At 45.9% G+C, this 10,026-nt stretch overlaps 1 protein-coding gene across 1 annotated transcript; it reads left to right on the forward strand.

Moving 5' to 3' along the window:
* The first annotated feature begins 963 nt into the window (after positions 1 to 963).
* LOC149864702 (endogenous retrovirus group 3 member 1 Env polyprotein-like) lies at positions 964 to 8,569 on the forward strand. Its single transcript, XM_090046579.1, has 2 exons — positions 964 to 1,514; positions 6,530 to 8,569. The coding sequence occupies exon 2, from the start codon at positions 6,604 to 6,606 to the stop codon at positions 8,227 to 8,229; it is 1,626 nt and encodes a 541-aa protein (XP_089902705.1). The 5' UTR covers positions 964 to 1,514; positions 6,530 to 6,603; the 3' UTR covers positions 8,230 to 8,569.
* Positions 8,570 to 10,026: the final 1,457 nt, after the last annotated feature.

A 10,026-nucleotide genomic window follows, 5' to 3' on the forward strand; every position in this document is an offset into this window, starting at 1 on the left:
TAAATAATATACATGACAAGGCTCCATATTTCTTAAAACAAACTGTTTTTTTATGAAGGTGGTAGAGGCTGCAAATAAAGCCAGCTTTCCAGTCATATGCACACAGACTGGTTTCCTGTTGCTTCCTCCAAATCTTTTCTATTGAAACACGTGCACATCTCCTAGTTCCATGAAGACTGATTCACCCTAGAAAGCCAAGTACTTTCAGAAAATAAAAGGCCTAAGGAAGTGGGGGAACCCCAAAACATCTAATTACATGTCAGTTGGGTGTCTCCTCGAATAAAAAGCAGAATTTAGTCCCAAGATAGGATTGTAAATTTTTTCCCAACCATTTAAAAAAAATTGTTCCATTTTTTATTCTGTGATCTTCCTGCCTTACCAAAAAAAATCAATCACTGAATACACAAATTGATATTTTAACTTGTTGAGACTTTCTGTCAAAGTGTTCTCAGTTGAAAATGCTGTTTATAGAAACATTGGATATTTTTCATGGGCAAAGGTTGATTTTATTCTTTTCTCCCCAATTTCCCATTATAAAATTCAAAACAGAGAGTTTCATTTCAGAGAGGATTAACTTGAGTTGTGTCATGGAAATTTTTAAGTGTATGCTGCCAGTACAGAAGAGGTTAAACTGACATGCGCGGTTTGAAGCTGTGAGTGGAAATTTCCAAGGCTCACCCAGTCCTTGCCCCCTGGGTGACCTGCGGAGCTGTCAATCATTGTTGACCTACTTTCCCCACAGACGCATGCTCAGATTGTGTCAGCTCCTGACTGAGAGCATGCTCAGTCAGAACCTGACATGAGGTAATCGGACTAGAAATTTCTCTGCGGAGAGCACGCTGATTGGCTACTAAATTGATATAAAAGTTCTGTGAGCCCCTCCCTCGGGGTGGTGTGGTGTGTGGTGTGTGGTGGTGGTGTGTGGTGGTGGTGTGTGTGGTGGTGTGTGGGGAGAGATCGCGCGGACCAGAGACAGAGGCTGCTGCTGCAGGGACTGCTCTCTGAGTCAGGCTTTAGGGCCTATTGATCTCCTCCTTTGCCTCCTTCGCTTAGTATTTCGTATTACTCGTTGTATTTCGGTTTTGACTACGTTCATCTGGCTTCCTGACTTACCTTTCGAACTGATTAACGGCTTACGATTTCGGATCACCCTATGGACTTTGTTTAACTCGGTTCTGGATCATCGACCTCGGCTTTCTTCACCACCTACGACTCTGCTCATCCCTCCAACTGACGTCTCCGCTGCTTCATCTTCTGGCTCCTGACCTCGGCTTTTTTCATACGACCACCCGATTCGTCCATTGCTGTGGACTGGCGTCACGCGGTTCAACATCACCGTGTTACAGTTCGTTTTATTGTTTGTTTTGTTGTTTGTAATCCCCATTTATGAGCTGTTGACCAGCCCTGGGACTAGGTCTTCGGACTGAACCTCGTGGGCCAACAGACCCCTTTGTTGTTAATTGTTTGTTTGTGTTCCAACTGTAACTGAAGACCTTTCTGCCTACGCCTGAAGCGTAAGTCAAATAAATTCACCTGTTTTCCTCAACCCGCTCCGAGTCCCTAACTCCAGACTCTACGCCACTAATCCCACCTGTCCGTATCTAATTGCCACCCCGGCCCACCGTGACCTTGGGGCCCGATCCTTCGGTTTTCCCCGACATGGCGTCACGAACAGGATCAATGGGAGGCGTATTGGAGTCGGAGATTATAAGGAGTTGCCCATGGAGCAACCGAGTCCGGCAGACCATCGGTGCCGAGGACTTATGGGACCACATAGCATTCCATCAGGCCGCACCGGCTGAAGGAACTGTGAGCGGGTACCTGTCCCTCCGGGGAGAAAGTGGGGAAGAATGGGCCGTTCGGCTCACCCCAAGTGCGCTGGGTTGCATTATCCAGGATCCTCGGGCCGTCTACCGCCCAAGGGGGGAGACCGGGACCGTAGCCCTGGCCCGTAAGAAACCTTCGGGCATGGCAACCTCAGGCCCAGACCGAGAATTTGCCCGGTGCATAAAGTATGTGAAGGAGGGTGGTGAGGATACCCCTCCTGACGGGTTTAACTGCCCGACCCTTGCCATCGGGTCTAGGGGGCATGAGCTCTTGGTCCAGCTACGAGAGTGCCTGGAGAAGGACGGCAGAAAAATAAAATGGTCGGGACCCCATTGGAAGAAAGGCCGTATAATAAATGTTCTTTTCCGGGAGTACGTTGTCTTACTGAGGGAGCTAACTGACACTAGGGCCCAGCTCATGGCAGCAACCAGAGCTGTGACACAAAAATTGGCCGAGCGGCCATTACAAGATGGCGCCGACCAAACTGTCAGCGCGCCAAAACCAATGCTGACGTCACGACGCCCAGCTCCACCCATCCCGAGCCTGCCTTCCGGGAAAACCCCGTCTATGATTCCGCCCACCGAGAGCCGGCCTCCCGCAACAGCGCCACCTGCTGTACGCAAGCCACCGCCTCCGTACGTCAGCCAGCGCCACCAGGAGGACGTACAGGAGAATTGCACTCAAACGGACAACGAAGACTGCAACAAAGTAATTAAGCACAGCATAGGAACGGAAACAACTAAAACAACAAGCGAAGATAAGACTAACAACGTAACCATAAGGAAATCAAGAGTAAGCACGAATACTATTGGAACCGATACGAATGATGTAACAAGAAGCTTAACGATTAAGACGAGTACCATCGGAACAAACACAAGCAACGGATTAATCGAAATGACTAAACCAGTAACCAAGATGAATTATACAAACGAAACCATAAGTGCTGATGAAACTGAGAACGACTTCATAAGGGTAACACGAAATAAACCAAGCCAACAACACAATGATTACACCGAAGAATTAGTATCTGCTTTTCCCATTGCAGTCCAAAAATGGGTAACTGATCCTCAGGGTCAGACAAGACAGACCATCACGACACGAACCAGAACACGTTCTGAGATGAATGAATTGAAAAAGGAAACCGGCATAAGAAATGATGAAACACCGATTGCCTGGTTGGGGCGTCTAGTAGCAGAAGCAGGGAGCGAGACCATCAACCAAGATGAAGCCTTGCAGCTCGTGCGCAATTCAGCTTGGAGCCGAGCGAAAGTAGTGGACCCGGTGCCAGTGCTGGCAAATTATTATTGGCCAATACCCATTCCAGCTCTGGTTACTGAGGCACTTCAGAGAAAGATTCATACGTGGCATGAGGGACATGCAGGCCATATGAGTGCTACCGCGTTGGTGTATACAGTTATCGGAGCCTCATACGCCATGTGGAACCCAGCCCACCAAGCTCTAAATCTGACACCTGCTCAGGTGCAGGGGGCATGGCCTCACAGATATGTATTATCATCTGGAGACGTACCCTGTCTGCAAGAAGCGGTTGATGCAGCCACGGAAATATAAGGAGGAAGTCGGAGTTAGAAAAATGAATTACCCAGAACTGGATGTTACCGTAGCAGAAAACAATGCAAGGATGTTCAGTAGCGACCAAAGACCATATGCTCGGATTGAGATTCAAGATCCTAACGACCAAACGAATACAACGTTCGCAAAGTTCCTCCTGGACACGGGAGCCCAAGTAAATGTCATAAAGTCATCTATACCGCATGTAAAGACAAAGAAAATGATGATGGTACAGGGGCTAAATGCCGTAACAGCGACGTGCAGGGTAAAATTCCTAGTAAAAGGCTACGATAAATGTCTCGATGCAGTCTTAGGGAATGTCAACATCCTAGGGGTGCCAGGAATTCGGGCACTAAATTTAAAACAGAAAGTGATCGAGGCCTTACCGATCTCTACGATACCCAACGAAGAGAGACACAGACCGACCTTGCAGATCATGTCGACGTGGAGATACACCCCAATACCGACTAAGTCGCAACTTTTTGACGCTCTAAGTAGCTTGTTAGAAGGGCTAGAGAAGGAAGGATCAATAACCCCAATTTATGCAAGCACCCGTCTATCACCGGGATGGGGTATTCCAAAGCCAGGACGACCTAGTGAAGTAAGATTAGTAGTTGACTATAGAGAAGCAAACAGGAGATGCAAAACTCTAGCTCAAGCGACACCATGCACCTTAGTACAGATGATACAAGAGATGGCAGAGTACCAGTCTGAACCCTGGAAAGGCACTACGATCGACTTAAAAGATATGTTTTTCTCTATCCCTATAAATGATGAGGACGGAATACTGAACATGTGCATAAATGGAAGAATCTTTCGATGGAATGTCTGCCCACAGGGGTATTGCAATGCTCCGGCGTTGGCAACGGGCGCGATGAATGATAGCATAGAAAATTTCAAGAAGTCCAATCTCGAAAGCCGTGCAGTTCAAATTTGGAGCTACATAGATGATATAGCGATAATGGGTAGAGGAGAAACAATAGTTAAGAAAGTTACCGAAGACTTAATAGAACATCTATCTAAAGATGGCTGGAAAATAAACAAAAAGAAGTCGCATTTAGAACCATCAGAGAAAATTTCCTTTTTGGGAACCGTATTCTGCGGATCCAAGCGACATGGAGCAACTCATAACGATACTGAAGTAAACATCTGGGAGAACAAAGCTCCAGTGACAAGAGCCGATTTCCAGTCACTGCTGGGATGGTTAAACTGGTTCAGAAATTACATTGGACCAGGGCACCTATCTATGTTAGCTCGGATCCAACGCCAGATACGCGAGAAAACTCGGAAGAAAACACCATGGAGTGAAAAAGATGCGAAAAATCTAAAAGAACTTCTAGATGCAGTGAAGAACACCTCACTGAGCGCTATCGATATAACATCTGTTCTGATAATCACGATAGGATTTACAGACGAACATCTCTTTGCAACAGTAAAGAATGAAAAGGGAGAGTTAGTATATTTGATTCACCGAACTTTAAAAACAAATCAACACCGTTATGGCACGATAGCGAAAACATTATTGGCAGCTCAACTAGTTGAGTTCCTATCTATCGGAAAAGGGAGATTAAAAGCAACAGGAGCTACTTTACTGCCTAAATTAATGCACAACCGACCAGATCCCACATTCCAGGGAGAACCGTCAACCTGGAGCGCGATGGTGCTGAACCACATTTACCACTGGCATGACTGGAGGCATGAGGATCTACCACCTATCCCAGCTAGTGAGAGAAGCCCCAGGATCATCCTATACGGAACCACCGAACCTGCATGGATGGCTTCCGATGGAACCACCCGAGGCGAAGGCAAATATGGATTCTATTGCGAACCATGCAGTGAGGCTATGATCTGTGAGGGAGACATTTCAGCACAGAAAAATGAGCTATTGGGATTTAAAAGGGTTGTAAAGCACTGTTTAGCTAACCATAATGGAACGCTACCGATTCCCGTAATAGCTATCGATTCCATGTATATATATAAAATTATCACGGGTACCGCATCTCCCAATGAACATATAGAAATATGGGATAAGATATACCATCTACTTTTGGAATTTACAACTCCACCACTGATAAAACATACTAGATCTCATTGTACTGACACTGATCCAGTACACGAATACATTGACCGACTGCTGCACGAATCAAGCAACGTAGGACGTGTATATACAGCTCAAGATAAGGAAAGTGAAATACAAATCGATCCCTACCTCAAGTGGTTGCATGAGAATTGGGGCCACCCAAGCTCCAAGAAGTGTTATCAGAAATGGAACCACGGAAGTAAAAAGGCTGGAAAACACCGGGAGTGGAAGAAAATCATTCAAGCATGTGAAGCCTGTGCGAGAGAGAAATGCCATCAAACGAAAAACACCAAAGGAGTTTTTGATAAAGAGAAATTTGAGCCAGGAAAAACGTGGCAAATAGATTTCTTGGGCCCACTACCCGGAGCAGCCGTTCCAAATAAAGGCTTAATCATTGTAGATTTAGGCACTAGACAAGTTGCGGTAGTGCCATTGAGAAAAACGCATGCCACTGCGGTAATAACGGCGCTAACTGGGGTATTCGCTATGTGGCAGACACCACAAACCATCCAATCAGATGGAGGACCTCCATTTACCTCCACAGCGATTGAAAAATTTGCAGCCCTAAACAACATCAGATGGCATCGCCATATCCCTTACCACCCACAGTCAAACGGAGTAGTCGAAAGAGCAGTAGGTCTATTTAAAGAAACACTTCGCCTAAAAGGAAATGGAACCTACAAAGGATGGACGCGGATTTATAACGAAGTATTGATAAACCTAAATGAAGGAAAAGAATTGTGGACAAACAGAAAACCAGTCCCCATCGAACCATGGGAAAGAAAATTTAAAGAAAACGAGCTCATATGGATAACATTTCCAGATCCAAAGAATAAACACCCTAAGATCTTAAAAGGAATAGTACAAGAAGCCGAAGAGTATCCAGATACTTACCTAATAGAACTTGAAGACAGCGGAAAGAAAGTGTTGGCCCATCACAACTGGCTAACCAGAAGGGCAGTCACTAATAGCGCAGATTAGGCCCGTAGTATTGAGTGTATATAGTTCCTCCTGAAAGAACCTGTTCTGCCGATTTGTTTATTATTGTTTCAGATTCGTGACCATTTGCAACCCGCATATTTCATCGGAGACGAGATCACCAGACACCATCAGAGCTGACGGACACCATGGCGACCAGACCCAAGGATTTTGGACTAATTATTGTATATTGTATATATTTCGGATTTGTGATTGTAAAATTGCCAGCAGAACCGGTTACCGAATTTGACCACTCATCGAATTCAGTTCTTTATCTATTATCCCTCTGGGCGAATGCCACAGGGGATGAAACAGGCCAGGGACTAACGGCATGCCTTAAAATTCCCATGTCCGTAGAAGATTCTGTTCTTACCCCGTACCCTGTGCCTTTCGATGTAAACGAATGGTTTACAAAGGTTTCCCAGGGGGAAGAGACCACTATCAACGTCTCTGTCCCTTTAGAAGGTGGGGGCCATGTTACAACCAGCTATTCTTGGCCCAGAAATTTTTCGGTAAACGATATTGCTCAAGTCACGATCCCTCCAAAATTGGATTGTTTTAATAGAGAAGCCCAGTATGCCTGCTCCGCCATCCCATGGGGGATACACCCCCAGGGGGACGAATGGTCTAGACCAGATATGTCGTTAAGATGGGATCCACATGTGATGAGCCCCCCTTGGTACATCGACCTAAGCCCCCGGGGTGAAAAAAGGGGACCATCTGAATTTGTTTTAACACCTCTGATCGAAGCCATTCCTTTAACTAGTTGGAATGAATCGCAAGCTGTAGACCTTACGAAATCTGGCTCTCATGGGAAAAATTCTGTATTTGGGTTTTATCATCCGACCCTCCGAGCCATACTGCTCCATGCAGCCTGTCACGGCTTAGAACAGCCAATTCGACAATCGGGGCCCCCTGAACGACCAGCACTTTCCTATCCAATCCCAGGCCGATGTGATGAGTTGAGCACCCCAGCACCATTTGGCCTAGCTTGGGCATGCTCAGATGGACGGATATACACAACTTTGCCAGCCACACTAACAGGCATAAAATGTTTTTTGAGCTCCATTTTATTCTGCCCCCCATTACAGGCTTCAACGGCACATCCGCCTAGTCCCACGATCACGCGTCTCCAAACACGGTCAGCTACACCGATTTGGAGCTCGCTGACTCATGGGGAAAAGACCACGCAGGGCCTCAGTTGGGCCGTTGAGGGCTTCTTCCTATGGGGATATGCGATTGCCAAGGCTCGGATCGCACTGGCAGAGCTTTCAGAAAGGGTTGAGCTTTTGGCAAACCATACCGCTGCAGGTTTTACGTTAATTAATGAACAGGTACAGGCCACGTCTCGAATGACAATGCAAAATCGTTTGGCACTAGATGCATTATTGTTACAACAAGGCGGCCTATGCCAATATTTAAACCTGTCCAAGGAAATGTGTTGCATTTCTATCCCTAACGTGTCGGTCCTGTTGCAACATCAAATAAATACCATTAGAAAGATCGCAGACGAGGTAAATACCATCTCGGGGATTGGACAAGGATGGCTATCACGCATTTTTAAGTGGTTAGGTTGGAATCCGTCGTCATGGTTAATGAATCTACTTACACCCGTATTGTCATTTCTGTTTATATTTATAATCATTGTATGTTGCATCAGTTGTATCTTTAAAATACTAACACGTAGAGTCGCCAATCTGTCAGCCTATGTATATACTACCGTTCCCACGCATGAAAGATTCGGGAACGATGGTTCCTTGGGGGAGGAGGTATAATTCGGCCTTCTAGCTTCTGTGCTGACAGCAAGGGGGCATGTCATGGAAATTTTTAAGTGTATGCTGCCAGTACAGAAGAGGTTAAACTGACATGCGCGGTTTGAAGCTGTGAGTGGAAATTTCCAAGGCTCACCCAGTCCTTGCCCCCTGGGTGACCTGCGGAGCTGTCAATCATTGTTGACCTACTTTCCCCACAGACGCATGCTCAGATTGTGTCAGCTCCTGACTGAGAGCATGCTCAGTCAGAACCTGACATGAGGTAATCGGACTAGAAATTTCTCTGCGGAGAGCACGCTGATTGGCTACTAAATTGATATAAAAGTTCTGTGAGCCCCTCCCTCGGGGTGGTGTGGTGTGTGGTGTGTGGTGGTGGTGTGTGGTGGTGGTGTGTGTGGTGGTGTGTGGGGAGAGATCGCGCGGACCAGAGACAGAGGCTGCTGCTGCAGGGACTGCTCTCTGAGTCAGGCTTTAGGGCCTATTGATCTCCTCCTTTGCCTCCTTCGCTTAGTATTTCGTATTACTCGTTGTATTTCGGTTTTGACTACGTTCATCTGGCTTCCTGACTTACCTTTCGAACTGATTAACGGCTTACGATTTCGGATCACCCTATGGACTTTGTTTAACTCAGTTCTGGATCATCGACCTCGGCTTTCTTCACCACCTACGACTCTGCTCATCCCTCCAACTGACGTCTCCGCTGCTTCATCTTCTGGCTCCTGACCTCGGCTTTTTTCATACGACCACCCGATTCGTCCATTGCTGTGGACTGGCGTCACGCGGTTCAACATCACCGTGTTACAGTTCGTTTTATTGTTTGTTTTGTTGTTTGTAATCCCCATTTATGAGCTGTTGACCAGCCCTGGGACTAGGTCTTCGGACTGAACCTCGTGGGCCAACAGACCCCTTTGTTGTTAATTGTTTGTTTGTGTTCCAACTGTAACTGAAGACCTTTCTGCCTACGCCTGAAGCGTAAGTCAAATAAATTCACCTGTTTTCCTCAACCCACTCCGAGTCCCTAACTCCAGACTCTACGCCGCTAATCCCACCTGTCCGTATCTAATTGCCACCCCGGCCCACCGTGACCTTGGGGCCCGATCCTTCGGTTTTCCCCGACAAGTTGAAATATCTTTCAGTTTGTCAAGTTCAGTCAAAATGTCTGACTTTCAGTCAGTTTGAGAATAATCTGTTTCTGCTTGAGATATATACCCTCATTCTTTTCCATGAGTTGGGCTCCAGCTGGGCTTGTATGATGCACTGTGTTCCCCTTTTTAGATCCTCTCAAGAAATTCAATATGGAAATCCCTTGACTGAGGTATATATAGAAAATCCTGTGTGGAAGAGGAATCCAGCCCATATGGGAATGGTTCTTGAGACCCTGAAAAACACTGCCTCTGAGGCAGCACAGCAATTCAGGGGAATGGACCTCAATGTTGAAGCAAGCCATAGATAAACATTTAGATATTTTCACATATTATTAAATAAAAATATGTAGCACTTTTATCTTTCATTTTCAAATTTAGTGACCTTATAAACACCTCTCTCTCCCTCCCCCACTTACTGCTACATGTAAGCTAGTTGAGCATTATTATCCATATTTCAAAGAAAGTTTCTTCATATGCAATGTTGGTTCAGTTCTAGGATAAAGAAGGAAAGAAAAGATGAGTAGGTGAGCAGGAAACAAGAAGTCACACATTAAGTTCTTTGTATTACTGACCTCACCTGATTTCAGTGACTTGGTGAGGATTTTTTCTTTTCTTTGATGTTTCTAGCAGTCTTGGATACTATAAGACTACTTCT

The sequence above is a fragment of the Crocodylus siamensis genome, chromosome 5, assembly GCF_052110815.1.
Source record: "Crocodylus siamensis isolate JL-2025a chromosome 5, ASM5211081v1, whole genome shotgun sequence".
Taxonomy (NCBI): Eukaryota; Metazoa; Chordata; order Crocodylia; family Crocodylidae; genus Crocodylus; species Crocodylus siamensis.

Excerpts from the sequence above, each read along its gene's own strand:
- LOC149864702 (XM_090046579.1), top strand. The coding sequence starts at position 6,604 with ATGGCGACCAGACCCAAGGATTTTGGACTAATTATTGTATATTGTATA.